General features: G+C 40.0%; 1 protein-coding gene across 6 annotated transcripts in view; it reads left to right on the forward strand.

Moving 5' to 3' along the window:
* The first annotated feature begins 1620 nt into the window (after positions 1–1620).
* The window catches only part of SLC44A1 (solute carrier family 44 member 1), a 73078-nt gene continuing 58720 nt past the window's right edge, over positions 1621–15978 (forward strand). For all 6 annotated transcript variants that reach the window (XR_009276282.1, XR_009276283.1, XR_009276284.1 and 3 more), the window contains exon 1: positions 1621–1868. Coding sequence is in view for 2 of the 6 variants with exons in the window: in XM_058828232.1 (XP_058684215.1) it covers positions 1842–1868 (27 nt within the window). In the remaining 4 variants the exon portion in view is untranslated. The remainder of the gene's footprint in view (positions 1869–15978) is intronic.

Raw genomic sequence — 15978 nt, forward strand, 5'->3', positions numbered from 1 at the left:
ACTTTCAACAGCACAGAAGTATTTGCATAGAATGAGGTGGAACAATGAAAATAATAGCAATATATATGTAAATGGTGAAACACTATTTTAAACAGATACTATAAAATGTGAAAATCATAATGTTACTAATGAGTCACCAACCTTGGAGGATATGTGGCACTAAGGGACGTGTTTTTGCAGCGGACTTTGCAGTGCTGGGTTATGGTTAGACTCAATGATCTTAGAGGTCTTTTCCAACTGAAATGATTCCATGATTCTACTTGCCATTAAACTGACAAGAACTAAAAAAACCCCAGTGTGATTCACAACTCACCCACGTCAGTTTCTGGGTTTTTTTGGAAGCCTAACAAAACTCCTTCTCTAGTCACAAGGTCTCTTTTGCCTCATTCTGCCTGTCAAAGGATCATTTTATATTTAAGTCATTGCAATGCTATTTCTTATCATGGATATTCTACTATATTGATAGAATAGGAGATAACTCTGATACTGACTTAAGATTAAAAAAAATAAATAAATAAATTATGCAGAGTATTCCTTCATATATTTAGTTTGTGCTCAAACACAACTGCTGGGCCAGTAAACATACCTTAAAAGAGACTGAGGTTAGCCAATGTAGAAAGAGCTTCAACAAGGCCAAGTACCAGGTCCTGCACTTGGATCACAATAACCCCAGGCAGTGCTACAAGCTAGGGGAAAAGTGGCTGAAAGCTGCATGGTGGAAGAGGGCCCAGGGACATGAACAGAGCCTGAACATGATCCAGCAGCATGCCCAGGTGGACAAGAAGACTAATGGCATCCTGGCCTGTATCAGCAACAGTGTGGCCAGCAGGACCATGGATTGTCCCTTTATACTCGGCACTGGTGAGGCCACACGTCAAGCTGTGTCCAGCTCTGGCACTGCAGAAAAAGGACACTGAGGTGCTGCAGCGCATCCAGAAGAGGGCAGTGGAGATGGTGAAGGGTCTGTAACATAAGTCTTATGAGGAGTGGCTGAAGGAAGCTGGGGTTGTTTAACGTGGAGAAAAAGAGGCTCAGGGGTGACCTTATCACTGTCTACAACTGCTTGAAAGGAGGCTGCACCCCGGTGGGGGTCGGCCTCTTTTCCCAGTTAACAAGTACTGGCCTCAGGCTGCACCAAGGGATACTACGGAACATTCTTCCACCGTAAGGCTGGTCAAGCATTGGAACAGACTGCCCAGGAAAGTGGATGAGTCACCATGCCTGGAAGCGTCAAAAGAAGTGTAGAAATGCTCCTTGATTCTACTACAAATTCTTGGCTGCAAATGTGTATGTACTACGAGGTCATATGAGCGTCTCTTTTCTTCCTCTCAGCGGGCGGGCTCTCAGACTCTTGGGAAGCCCCGCTGAGAAGAGCTTGGTTTCCACACGCAGCTGCCCCCGTCCCGGCGTGCACGTTGCCGTCGGGCGACTGGTGAGCGAAGGATGAGATCTGAGCTCGACCACCACCGCAGTCACGGCACCACCGCCGCCATTACCGCACCGGAAGCGGCCGCCGCGCGCGCGGGGCGGGGCGAGGGCGGAGCCGCCGGCAGGACAGGTACCCCCTGCGCCGCAGTGCACTGGCCCCGCCCCCAGGCCCGCCCCCCGCCGGCCCCGCCCCTTCCCGAGTGGCCTCGGGGGAGGAGGATGAGGGGGCGCCGCGACGGCGTTTGTGGTGCTGCCGCTCTCAACTGACCGGGCCCCGCGCTCTCCGCCGCTTAGCCGGCGTTTCCCTCCGTGCCTCTCTTCGTGCGCCCCGCACCGCGCCGCCGCCCGGGGCGGGGGAGTCGCGGAGAGTGGATGCCTAGCGGGCACCGCCGGGGCAGAGACCCGCGGACGCCATGGGCTGCTGCAGCTCCGCTTCGCAGGTGAGTGGCCCGTGTCCCCCTCCTTTTTCCGACCTCGCTGTCCTCCGCTGCAGGGACCTGTCACACCCGCGCCGCGGCTGTGGCCCCCCTGGCCCCGGGTCTGTCCCTGTCGCTGTCCTGTGGCTGCGCAGCCGCTTGTCCCCTCCACAGCCGCGCTCTCTGGCGGCCGTGCATCTCCTTGTGCCCCTCGCAGCACAGCTTCCACCAGTCTAAGCACCGCTTTGCTGCCTCCCTCCACGGAGCCCCGCTTTCCCGTGGCAGTACATCCCCCTCGCTACACCTGTAGCGCCGTTCTCCCGTTGCTGCGCACTCTCCTGCGTCCCAGTCTGTAAGCACACTCTGTCATGGCTGGGAACCCATTGCTTTCCCTCCCCACTTCACACTCCTCCACCAACAGCTCTGGCCTCCCATGACTGAGACCACCTTGCTTTCCCCTCCCGTAGCCTTGCTGTTTCGTGGCTGGATACAACACCCTTACATCCCCTCGCCCCAAGCCTTCATGCACATGAGCTGTGCACCTTTTTGCTCCCTCTGTAGCTGTGCTTTTTCCCGCTCGTGGTTGTGCATCCCCGTGTTCACCAACATCACTCCCCTCCACCCCCCCAGAAGCCTTGCTCCTTACCATCTACGCACTTCCACCCTCTGCATACTGTTCTGTGTGCTGTTTTTCCTGTGGATCATCTTCACCTTGCCCCTTGTTCCCCAGCTGTGCTTTTGCTTTGCAATCTGTAGCATACCCTGCTCCACTTCCCTGCTATGGCTGCAGCTGCAGACGTCCAGTTCTCACCTGCCATCCTTCTAGTGCCTTGCCACTGTCCTGTGATTCCCACCTCCCCCCCGCCATGCCTCAGTACATCTCCCCAGATAGCTCTGCATGCCCTGCCCTTCCTGCAGCATGTTCTTTGGGGTCCCTACTGCCCCACCCGACAGAGAGAAGCTATTCCGTGGGAGGAAAGTCATCAGGCCCAGGGCATCCCTGAAGTCCACTGTCTCTGGAAAGAGAGACAGTCTTAATCCCAGCCTCCTTCTTCACTCTATGTCCAAGGGTTCAGGTGCCTCCCTATATCCATTTCCCTGTATGTGATTGGTTCCGTGCAGATCTCTTGTTTCCGAGGTCGGTTTTTCTTTCTTCCCCCTCCCCCTTCGCTCTGCTTTGCCCTTACTGACTCCTTTTTTTCCCCCAGAGTGGTGCTGCCAGGCAAGGCACAATCGGGAGCTCCACCCAACGCTCCAGTTTGCGGCTCTGCTTCCCATTTTAACTTTGCCTTTGAACAACACGGCCAAAGCTGTGCTGGTTTTTTGCATGGCTCTTTTCTGAAGGCTGTAGTATGAACGATCACGACTGATGCCTTGGCTGTGCTTTGCTCGCTTGTAAATGTTAGTTTCCTTTGGCTGTATCACTTGCAGTGGCTGAATCCAGCTTCCAGCAGACTGCTTATGTGGGAAAGTCCGTCTCTGCTGTCCCAGATGACTCATCACAGAGATGAGTTTTTGTAGCTCATCCGTTCAGGCAGACTTTTTTTTTTTATGTAAGAGCTCTGTCCTTCCAATGCAGAACACTGCGGAGAACTGTCCAGTTGCAATAGGAAACATCCTTTCAGTATAGCAAATATGCTGCAAGGAGGAAGGCAAACAGCTTTGTGGTGCACAAACAAATGGTTTGAATTACGAGAGTGAGATATATGCTAAATGTTAGGGGTGAATTTTGAATTTGTTCAGTCACTGCAGTAGACTGCCAAAGCATATTCTGAAGTCTGTATTGTCTGAGGTTTGCTAAAAAAAAAAACCCAACCCATGTTAGATAAACATCTGTCAGGAGTGGCTTAAGGAAAGCTGATACAGACTTGGAGCACTGAGTGAAGTTGATGTTTTGAAGTAATGTTTTGAAGTATTTTCCAACCTTATTTCTGTGATTTCTGAGAAATTGCTTTTCTCAAGTGTTTTATAGGCCCTTTCTAGCTCTTCTAGAGCTAGAAAATTTGAATTGCAGTTCACGGTTCTTTTCTTAAAGGAAAACGCAGACTTACTTGTGGATAATGTTAGCGAATGAGTTGGTTTGCATATCTGGCATATGCATATCTGGGTTTCAGCTGACTGATTTTGGATTTTAGTGCAATTTGTGTTCTGCTGCCAGGTTATATGACATTAATAGTATTCTGCTAAACTTTTCATTTGCTTTCCTTATGCGTGGCAAGATACGGTACAACAACTGACCTTTGTACGCCATATGACTGAAGTTTAAGAATGGCCGTATATGTAATTTCCTAACCGTAAGTAATGGTGTGTCTGCTCAGGAAACCCAAATCAAAGGCTAGTTGCTGAATATTTTATCAGCAGTTTTGTCTGGTATATGGATTACAAAAACCTTACTGCATACTATGTAGCACTACAATAGGTTCTAATGTCTGTCCTATCATCCCTTTTATCATTAAAAATAAATGTATTCCTCATCTACCATGGTCTTTGTATTTCCCTCTCTCATGTTTCCTGGGCAGGGGTCCATCAGAAATTCCTTCACGTTTCCTCACCTACATTTTGCTTCTCCCTTTCTAGCTTCATATTGGTCTTTGACATAATCTCTTCTCTTATCATGAAAATCCTCATTCCTTCTGACTTTGTTTTTCAAGTAGATTTCTCATTAAGTTTATTTTTCAGCTCTCTAGCCTATTTGATCTTCATCTGCTAATCCCTGTTTCTGTTTCTGACAGAAATGATTACTTCTGTTTTGATTCTGCTAGCCATCTTATCTGATTACTGCATCTCCAAGTCCCTTTCTCATGACTGCCACCTTCTCCTCTTACTTCTGATAATGCATCTACCTGTGACTGATTGTTGAACTGGATTGATTTCTTTGTAGTTTTATTCATAGCTTTTGTTTCACACTCAGTTATTCATTTTTCCCCCTAGCTATGTTTCCCAGTTCCTTTGCTTTGTAGACGATCTAAAGGCCTTTATCTTAGGCCTTTTTCTGTGCCTCTTTCCCAGCAGAATCTAAAGGTTTCCAGAGAAGAACTGATTAGAATTTACATGTTTACTTTTATTCAGCAGTATTGATTGCTGCTTACAGAGATGAATTCTTTTGTTTCTTTTCTGATTTTTCTGCCTTTTTAATTACTCAAAGCCTCATTCATTCAGTTTTTCTCTTTTAATTTCAAACTTCAGGTTTTTACCTCCTGCTGCCATCTTATTCGCTTCCTAATTTTATTCTGATTTGCTATTCTCCATCCTTAAAAATAACAGCACTCTAATCTGTTTCTCTTCTTTTTCCAAATTTCTGAGCAGAGGAATGTATATTTTTTGTCACACATTCTTTCCTCTTTCTTCATACTGAATTAATTCCAGTCCAGATTCTGTGTTGTGCTGAAATTGTCTTCAGTTAATATATCTGCACGCTTCTTGTGCCCAAGTTGCAAGGATTCCATGTCTTACCCTCCTTGGTCTCGGTTGCTTTCAACAGCATATGTAATCCTCTGCTACATGGTGTCTTATTCTCCCTGACATGTCTGTAGTACCACAGAATTTTCTGAGGTGGAATGAACCCACGAGAATCATTGAATCCAATTCTTAAGTGCATGGTCCATATGGGGATAGTACTGTTGTTTTTTAATTACTCACTGCCTTCTACTTGCTGATTATTGTTTATTTGCCACTAGTTCTGTCTGTGGTTATACTTCCAGCCTTTCTCCCCCTTTTGTTAACTTCCTATTTTACCAGAGTTTTCAGCTTTATTTGTTAAGAGTCATGTTAAATTAAACTTAATGCAACCATACCAGACTTTCTTCCAGATGAGCTAATTCTTCCTGTTGCTCCACTGCTGTTTTGCCTGCTGAGGTGATTAGAACCAGAGTACTTCTTTTCCAGTTTCTTTCTTATTTTCATTTTGGTTTTCCATGTTTGCACAAAGTTCTTTCACTTCCCCTGGTGTAGCATTTTCTGTGATATCCACTGTTTCTTTATCATCACAACTAGAATTCTTATTTACTTCTTGTTCCTTTTCAGTGTTACCTGTTCTTTCTCCTTGGTGTTACAAGAGTGTTTTCATATTTTTTTGTCTTTAGAATTGCTTGTGTGATTCTGTACTTATTTAGGATCACTAAGCTGTCATTTTTTAGTGCTTGCTGTCTCTTTACTTATCACCAGCTTGAACCTTGAGTGAGTAGAGAAAAGCTTTTGCAATGTCAACTACATCTTAGCAGTTGTCTTAAAGCAGTCTTGTTTACTTATTTTTAGTTATCATGAACAGATCTTCCTAACATTTCTTTGAATTGTAGTTCAGCCAAATGTGCTGTCCTATATGAGATGAAAACCTGTAAAGGAAGGGACAAATACTGAGGTGGGATTTCTGTCTTCTGTCTGGTACTGCTGTTACTTGTCAGTACCTTCCTGTTGCTTCAGCCCACTGTCCTCTCTTGGCCATATCTTTAGCATGAAATGGGTGTTTTCACAAGAAGGGTGCTTCTGTCTGGATACATCTTTTTTGTCATGGATCTGCTGTGCAACAAAGCTGAAGTTTCGTCTTACTTTTTATGGAGGTAACTCTAGTTTCAGTTTATGGGGTTTTTTAATATGTTTGTGTTGTTTTGGAAATTATCTTCTCTACCTAAATGTAGGGATCTTTTGAGCAAATGGTACAGAAGTTTTGAGTTGTTAAAATAATTGCATTTCTTTCAAGTCTTTCATTTTACTGAGGAAGAAAAATGGAGTTGAGTACTGGTATTCTCTTCCCTTGCTTTTCATTCTTCTCCTTTTCCAGTGATATTTTTTATTATGTTACACCATCAATCTGTTTTAAAACTGGATCTTCAGGAAGTAACTGTTGGAGTTCATCGCTCCTATGTTGCCACAACTGTTACGCTGTGCTGTAAATCTGTTTGTTTGAACTAATCTGTATAGGGTTTTTGTTAGTTTGTTTTTAAGCAAGAAAACTTACTTTGCAGTATAACTCAAATTGCTCCATTGATCTAGTTTATACCACAGTTCTGTGAAGATTGCATTGTTACATCTGAGGGGACAAATTCATAGATAGTGAATGAGGTGTGGGGCAAGATAGAACTTAAACTGCTTTCTCATGGAACAGTTGTAATACATAACCTGTTCTCCCTTACTTATACAATGGAAGTAGCTGATAGTAGTTAAAAGGTGTTTGCTTTGGTAGCATGTTATAGGAAACAAGGCAATTTATTGAAGTCTTAGTGTTTGTGTTGCAATTGGGAAATACTGTGTGTGTTTGTTTTAAATTTACAGCTTTTTACATTAGTGACTTAATCTATGGTATGTGTGAGAGAAGCTTGAAATATTGGAAACTGGAGACATGACTGGGAAGAACAAAGCGCATGTTATTCTTGGTGGTTTTAGTGGTGGCCTTGGTTTTTGAAAGACTGTAAGAACTTTCCGTTATAAGAGGAGATGAAGACAGATCATCCTTTAGCTTTCCCTTGAGCATCTGCTGTCGAAACAACACTGAATAAGTCTGAAGTTTCTAACTTTTGGAAAAAAATGAGTAGCTGTGATGGAATATATCTTCCTGCCATTATGGGCAATACAGATTACTAATTGTACATCAGCTGTATATCTTCAGTAGTCAGAGGTTACTGCAGTCAAATGAGTTTAAGGAGTATCAAAACATGCCAGTTTCATTTTAGACATGGGTACTGTCGTGTAAGAAGACCAAACAAATAATGGTGTTGATGAAGGGAAATCGAATGAGCCGTGAATTCTCCTTCTAGGAGATAGGAAGCTTGATTTCCCTTTCAATATTTTTACAATAGATGAGGCTTCTGTTCTAGCCTTTGATATGTGTGTATATCTATATCTATCTATCTGTCTATCTATATGTATAAGTACACACACAGATCTATCTATCTCTCTATCTATCTATCTGATACATAGTATGAAGGATGAATTTTATAAGCATCCAAGAACATGGTAATGATAAGGCATCTCATGGAACTGCTTCTGTATTTCTGGTCTGTAAGCTCTGTTAGGTTCCTGTGAAGCATGAGATGTCCTTTTATAAATGCTGTCACAAGCAGCTGCACAACCTGTGCAAATAATTCCTTTTGATCTTAACACAGAAATATTTCAGCTATGTAGATACTTGTGAGTACTCTATAAAATTCATTGAGATTTTCCTACTGAGGACTAGTGGATCTGGGGCTCAGACTACCCTTCTTCAGTTGTATCACTTAAAATTTGTAGGTAGCAAGTTATTTCCTTTACTTTGTCAGGTAATTAAAACATCAACACTTTAAGAGCTTCAGGAAGTGATAGTTTGTACTGGGAACCAGCATGGCACATAGCATCCTTACAAAATTATTTTTTGATAAAGTGAGAACAGTTTTTGAGAAGACTGGTTATCTTGTCACCATTGTTAATAGTGAATGCTAAATCCAAAGCTTATGTTATTGTAATCTATTTGGCATCAAGATTGCTGCCAGCCATCGGAGTTTTACGTTAATAATTGCAAGAATTTGTTAAGTATCAACCAACTGGTGGATTTTATTTGTCATTATGAAGAAATGAGAATGTTAAGTAGTAAAGTTGTCAACCGTCTTTATGCTGCTTACTCTGAAGGCAAGCTTTGGCTGTAACTGTGCATGCCTTTTCTGTATTTGGGCTGACTATAATTTTTGTTCCTATGAACTTAGCTCAGTGGTTTCTTTTGTGAAAAGTAGAACTTGCAAACCAATTTAACAGAAACTGTGTCTTTGATATTTGTATCTTTCCCCCTTTGAAGCGTCTTTTGGAAAATCATGTACATTTTATGCTTACCTTCTAAAAAATGGTTATGCAGTGTTGTCAGGTTATTTCCATCTGTTGACTAAACTGATTGCTAATTTTTATCTTTGTTTTATGAAACTGAGAAGCTTGGTTATAATTTTTAGAGAAAGAGTTTGTGTTGGTGAATATCGAATAACATTCTTTTAGGTCATTCAATCACTTTGACGTTTCCCAGACTTAAGCAGTAAATAAATGTCATTGCATTCATTGGCCCTTCTTTTTTGTTGTTGGTGGTGGTTTAGTGGTTTTTTTTGTTTGGTTTTTTTTGGTTTTTTTTCCTGTGTTTGTTTTATTTGTTTTGTTTTTTTTTATTTTTTTTGTTTTGTTTTGTTCTTTTAAATCTTCTAGGTAAGTAATTACCTAATGTGGAATAGAAATGTATAATTGTATGACAACAGCCTCAAGAGGGTTTGTATGTACGTTTAAGAAGAGAGTGTCAACTTTATTTTGAAGTTCAGCTATACAGTCCAAAAATTTAGTTTTCTCTACTTTAATATGATTTCAACACCCAGTATGCAATGTACTATAAGAATATAAGATGATTGCTGGTATATTAGAAAGCTGATTCCATATTGCATTTTTACGTGCTAGTTTCTAGCAGCTGCTATTTTTATCAGTAGTGTTGCTAGACTATGGTGGAGAGCATGATGAGCAGAACATGGTGACTTGTATCTGATAATACATATTAATACCTGCTCTTTATTAATATAGTTAGACAGCTGTCTACAGCAGAAATGAGCACTGGCCTGTTTTTTTGTTTGGTTTTGTTTTAAATTGAAACCAGTCTTGCTGCTCTCTAGATATATTATTTGACTGAGGAAGAGACTTCTGAATGCTGTATATAGAACTACAGAAACAAAACAGGAAACCCATTTTAGTACTTAGTTCAAGGTCATGATAACCATGTCCTGTGAATGCTTTGTAAGACTTCCCATAGTTTGCAGTGTAATACTGCAAAACTATTGCCCAGTTATAAGGAAGTATGCTTATGTAATAAGCTAAGGGCTTGACATTTTATTTCCTTTTCCATTCTCCTCCCACTTTTTCTTACATAATTCAGATAGAGCTTTCTTAGTATTAGTTCCTGTTAATCTAATACAGTTTCAGTGTCCTCAAGTGCTGCCCTCTTATTGTAATCCTGAATGTTTTTCTTTCTTGTCACCAGAATTTTGAACCTGTAAGTCAGGAGTTTGTATTTAAGCAGCAGTGCTTTTCACTGTGGGAAACAAATTTAAATATAGGACACATTTTGAAGGAATGCATATCAAACTGCTGTGAATGTCCCTGTAAAGTGGCAACACTGTTAGTTCCCACAGCAGTGCTGTGCAGGCCCTGAATTCCTAATGAGCTGTGATGTCTTTGGTCTTGGAAATTACATTAAGACAATGACAAGAACAGGGGCAGCATCTTCTATGGAATGTGTCCTCCACATCTCATGTGGACACCAGTAACTGGGGAGTTCTAGTATTTCTGGTAGGTCTTTTGAATGCATCTCAATGTCCTGTGATAAAGCTAACATTTGAAAGTAAAGTGTGTTTTTAATTCTATGTTTTACTAGTCTTGAATTAGAAAATATTTTGTTATTTGGGATTTCAATCTGTAGAAGTGGTAAAATTTGAAATTCTGTGAAACAGGTTGATCAACAAGTAGAAAATTCAAATGTAGTTCAGTAACTTGGTATGTGCAAAAGTCTTCAGAGTCTTGATTTTTTGGTTTTGTGGTTTTTTTTTGGGGGGGTGTTATATGTTTTTTGGGGGGGTTGTGGTTTGTTTTGTTGCTTTGGGTTTTTATTATTGTTTTGGTTTTGTTTGCATGACGGTTTATTAATTATTAAGAACCATGAAAGTACCAAAATTGCACTGAAATGGATATTTTAACCCCTGAAAAATATTACTGTGATACTTGTAAAGTATCCTTATTTATTACTCATTTGAAATAAACACTAAATAATGAATAATGAAGGAAGAAACAATAAATATTTTTGAGACTTAAAAACAGGGCTTTTGTCTGCAGATGGCCTGATTTCTAAACTACAAAGCTACAGCAGGTGTGTTGATCATGTCATCTTTATTTAATCAGCTGTGTTATGTTTCAAGATAAATATTTAAGTTGTTGATTGAGGTAGAGGTATGTAATCAAGGAGTTTTGAAGCAGTGTTTAATATGAGTTGACTGTAAAGATGAATGGAAGATGATCTACAACACAACATATGCTACGTTCAAGAGTGAAGTCCCCATGTATGAGTTTTCAGGGTAAGCATCCTTATATTACACCACTAGTAATACCATGATACCTTATGTGAATTGGTAATATTCTTAATATCTGAAGTGAAGTGAAGTATAAGTTCATTAGCTTGTGGTGGATAAAGCAGTATTGCACCATCAGAAAACTTTTCCTAGTATTATTTCTGAGTTTCATACTTATAACAGACCAGTGCATCTTTTCAGTGGACAGGGCATTGGAGAACAAGCAGTGAAATGTGAAGTCAGTAGGAAAATAAGGATATGGTGCCTGTATGTAAAATACTGTTATATGGCTCTAGGTCTGAAATGTGACTAGTGTCTGCTTTGTTATAATCTGAAAAATACACTGTTTTGTAATGAGATTGAAGCAGAAATTCCACAAAATGAACATTAGACTCCACTGTGAGCTGCATGCCCTCTTATGCAGTCTCTTTTGAAATAGCCCCTAGGTGTTTTGGCTTCTTTCTGGAGATGTCTGGGACATGCTGCACCCATCCAGCAAAGCTCTTTTGTCCTGTAAGTGGGAAACATTGCTTCAGTTTTCTAAGTCTGTGGCAACTCAAGCTTCTGCCTCCCATGAGAATGCAACCATTAGCAAGCTCTTTGATGTTGGAGAAATACTACTCCTCCCCAGAGGTAGATCCAGGCCAAGCCTACACTTAGAATTATTTTAGTGTGTTTATGGAGGTATTTTAATTGACACAGTGTAGTTCATTCTTCCAGGGAACTGGTATAATTAGTAAAGTTTGCACTTGCTGCTGTGTGTTCCTGCTCTAGTAGTAATGGAGGTGTACCAATAATATGCTGTACAATGATCAAGTTTTATTGTGAACCTGAGAGGTTGTCTGAACTCATGATAGAGTGCTTTAAGCTATTTAGTGCTTTGTCTGGACACCATATAGGTCATGGACAGGAAGTCTGTAGGTAATGGTGAACATTTTAACTCAATCAGCTGTGTACAGTGTTCTGAGACTTCTTGGTGGAGTAAGCTAAGAGTTTTCTGTGAAAATGTAACATGGCTGGTAATGTCACAAGCTGAAAATAGGTTTCCTTCTTTAAGACTTTGTTCTGCATACTTACACAGTGGATTTGCCACATGGAAGTTTTATAGAGAGAACTAGTTTACTTGAGTTTTACTTTTGCTATCAGAAGTGTACTTGTGTGGAGTATTGAGTGTGTATGCTTGGCATCAGGACTTGTCTCCTCTTTGGGCTCTAGGACTGAAGTCTGTTCAGAGGTGGAGGAAGTTTGATTAGGAAACTAGTATGCAGCTGCTGCTAGTTCTTCTTTTAAACAGCTGTATAGTTTAGAAAAGCCTACCATGTCTTGGACAGAAAAATGCCATATGTGTTAAACCTGGAGAATTACTCTCTTGCATTGGAAATAGTTTGGTAAACTAGTAAATTATGGCTCATCAAGGTCAACGTGTGATTAGTACTGTTCTTTAGCTTGTAAAGATGTAAAATGGGTAAAATTCCATCTCCTTAAATGGCTGTTGGGAAACACTGATAAATGTTTCAAGAACTGTCATTTTGGTCTGTGTCAGTATGTTTCAATAGCATTTGAAGGTGCTGGATTAAACTTGGCTTCTGAACTGGATGGCTTCCTGGTCATCACCTCTTAAACCTGGCTTGCCCATTTCCCAAGGAGCCATGCTCTTCCATGCCATTTGGTGGTATGCACAGTATTGCAAATGGACTCTCCAATTTTGGAGGGTTCAACTTGCATTGTAGGTGTAAAATTTATGTGTTCTATACTCACAGTGTTAGCGGAATAAACCAAATGCTGTTTATGTGATCAGTTGAATCTCTGGCACTTTATCAGAATCAGTCTGCCTTCTAGGAAACGTAGATGTTTCAGGACTCCAGTGGTTTCCATAAAAGATGCCAATCAGAATGAGAATCCCTTTTTGCCTCTAAAAGCCATTTATTAATGCTGTGTGCACACTGTGGCTGTCTTCTATGAAGATAGTTAGCTACACAATAATTTCTGAATTCTAGTTTAAATAAAGAGCAGTAATGTCTATTTACTCTTCTGTATTGAATTACAGTTGTATGTATTCTGAGTCAGGATGTTATATCAAGGTGATGAAACGAGAGAATTTAAAGATGTAGTTAGATCAATATGGTTCCTGGGATAGGGTTTTGTAACAAATTATCTTAATGTTAATGCATTTAACTAATATGAATGAAGTTGTGACTTTATTCTTACAACCTTTGTGGCCATGTGCAAATTAGAGTAGTCCTGTACTCTCCAGCAGCTAACTAGCGGAAATGGAGCCTAGAGTCTAACCTCTAGGCTCTGACCTGCAACTCTTTTTCATCCATTGGTTGTAACTCATGCCATTTATTCACTGGGTTGTCCTTAATTCAGCCCACCTGCCTCACTAGCACCTGAGTTCTCTTCCACTTGAAATGTGTCATCTGACCACCACAAGACTTTTTCTTTCTGCTTCCTGTACCATCATGATGTTGCAACATCATCAGTTGATGGCAGATTCCATCTTTATCCTTACATTATTCACATCTTTGGTACTTGCCCACAGCTCAATTTTCTGTATATGTAGTGCTGCAGATGTTCTTGAATAGCTTCTTGCTTCAGTCTCATCATTCCCAAATTTTACATTGCATGAGATATGTTGTGTTCAAACTAAATTCTCTATAGTTCCCTGAATCTGTAGTCTCCCTTTGAAATGCTTTGTTTTTTTATCTTTTTATGCTCTTAAATGGCTTTCCCTCTGGTAATGGCACAAGAGTGCTTGTATGGCAGCATCCAGTACTGCTATTACAGTTAACAGTGAAAGTGGTCTTGGCTATGCTTATGTGCAGGAATTCTTGCAATTCCTGTGCAGAAGTATATTGCAGTATGCAGAGGAGACCTACTCTTTGTGTTGCAAAGGTATATTTTGGAAGTGATAGCAAGAAAGAAATATGGAAGAGGGATTTCTATTTTTGTTTTGGAGTGATTGAAGAAAATAACCTCTATTTTGTATTTATATGCAAGTACTTTTAGTCTTGAGAATGTGTAGCTCTGAATTCAACTAGGAAAAAACAGTAGTTAGTGTCCTGACATTCTTCCCACTTCCTTTTCTACAAGAGAATTCTTAATTGTAGACATCCAGTCTTCTAGGTGTGTAGTACTAAAACATGACTGTAAAACTGCAGCACCCAAGAGTTTTGATCTGATTGTGCAAAATGGACAGATGTAAACTTCTTAACACACTCATTTGGGTTCTTGAGTAAATAACTCATAAAATCAGCACAGAAAAGCTGTTATGAGCAGAAAATGTTCCCAGCCTGCAAATTTGTCTTGGAGAGAAAGACTGGTTTGCCAGCCTTCCACTTCTGAATGAGTGTTCCAGATTATCCGTGATTTCATGACAGTACATGCTTTGTTAATGGCAAGAATATCCTTAGAGAACATTGTGTAAATTATGAAATTTTTATTTCATAATTGAAATAAAATAATTCCCTCTGTTTCAAGGGAAAACTTGAAATTAATCTAGTAATTTCCAGTTGCTTTTTTCTTTCTTTAGCTTTCTTGCATAAGCAAATACTGCAGGCTCCTAATCTATCTGGAAGAGTAGAAGTGCTGATTTAGGATTTCAGGCAAAGCATGTTTTCTAAAATGTTATGGTGATTTCAATCACAATGGAGACAAGCATAGTTTACAGATTGCAGAACAAACAACATTTGTTAGACCTTATGTTGACCATGGATTAACAATTTATGTTGCCAAAGCATGAAAATTGCAGTCTGAGTAAATGCCTAAGGGTGTAGAATAGACAGGGAGCAATCGCTGGAGAAAGAGACACTGATATCAAAGACAAGGACAAAAGACTATGAAGTGGTGGAAAGGGATTCATTGGGAATCCGGAATACAAGGAAGCAACTGGGAATAAAATAGTAGGCAGAAAATGGTAGCTAGCTTGGGTTTTATTGGGGTCTGAGACAATAAAGATTGGACAGGCTGCAGAAGAGGGGTGCTGTTTTATAAAAATATATATATATATATAAAATTTCTTACCTCATTACCATGCTAGATGGTTAAATTATAAGTTAGTAAGTATCTACTACTTAATGAGTTTCATCCAAGGATACTTTGTTTAGAATAACTTCCTGGTTTGGTGGGGTTTTTTGGTGTTCTTGTTGGCATGTGGGTTTTTTGTTTTGTTTTGTTTGGGTTTTTTGTTTGCTTTTCACAGAGTAAGAACCACAGACAGAGAATTAGTTTATCTGTGTAACTTTCCAACAATGTTCCATGTTATGGCATTTCAAGTTTCTTTTTGACATAAAAATTGCAGTCCACTTAGTAAGTAAAATGGATTACTTATGGTAACTGTGACTAGTCAGACAACCAAAATCCTTGCCAGAGCTATTCTAGAGGCTTTTAAAAATCCTATTAAAAGATTTTGGATGCAGATGGTAGAAAGGATAAAAAAACCCCAACAAAACAAACAAAGCACACCCTGCAGTACATTTTGCTGCTCCCTCTTTTGCCAAGGGCAGTTTGCTCTTAAGACAGCAGCTGTAGCTGAATTTTTTCTCTGCTGTTTGTAAATAAAAGTAAATTTCTAAATAATCTAGAGTTCTTGGAGTGAATTTAGGAATAGGAAGCATGAAGCCTTACATAATTTATGCAGTTATGATTACACTAATTATAACAACACGAATGTCATAATCTTGTTGTAAATGTTAAGTTCAAAGAGTGTGCTAGTTTTAAGTGTGAACTGCCAGTATCAGAAAATTCAGTTTTGTTGAATGTGCATTGTAGAGTGCATAATGTGACCTTTTAGCACCTCTAACTACTGATTATTAAGTAAAATCTAAAGTTTGACTTCCAGAACCTACAATGAATTTGCAGCTTGAATTAAAACAGTGCTTATCACATCTGTAAAACTACATTTATCACACCTGTAAATGGAACTTCCTTAGTAAACATTGCAAAATTAGCATGGAATTCTCTAATGCCAAGTTGGACTACTTAGAAAACCACGTTTTTGTGATGCATGCAAGATTTAATTTGTTTATCCAGTTTTTAGTTTTATTTGTTTATCCAATTTCTAATGGGAGTATTTGAAAAAGTTG

This window comes from Poecile atricapillus, chromosome Z (genome assembly GCF_030490865.1).
Source record: "Poecile atricapillus isolate bPoeAtr1 chromosome Z, bPoeAtr1.hap1, whole genome shotgun sequence".
In the NCBI taxonomy this organism is placed as follows: domain Eukaryota; kingdom Metazoa; phylum Chordata; class Aves; order Passeriformes; family Paridae; genus Poecile; species Poecile atricapillus.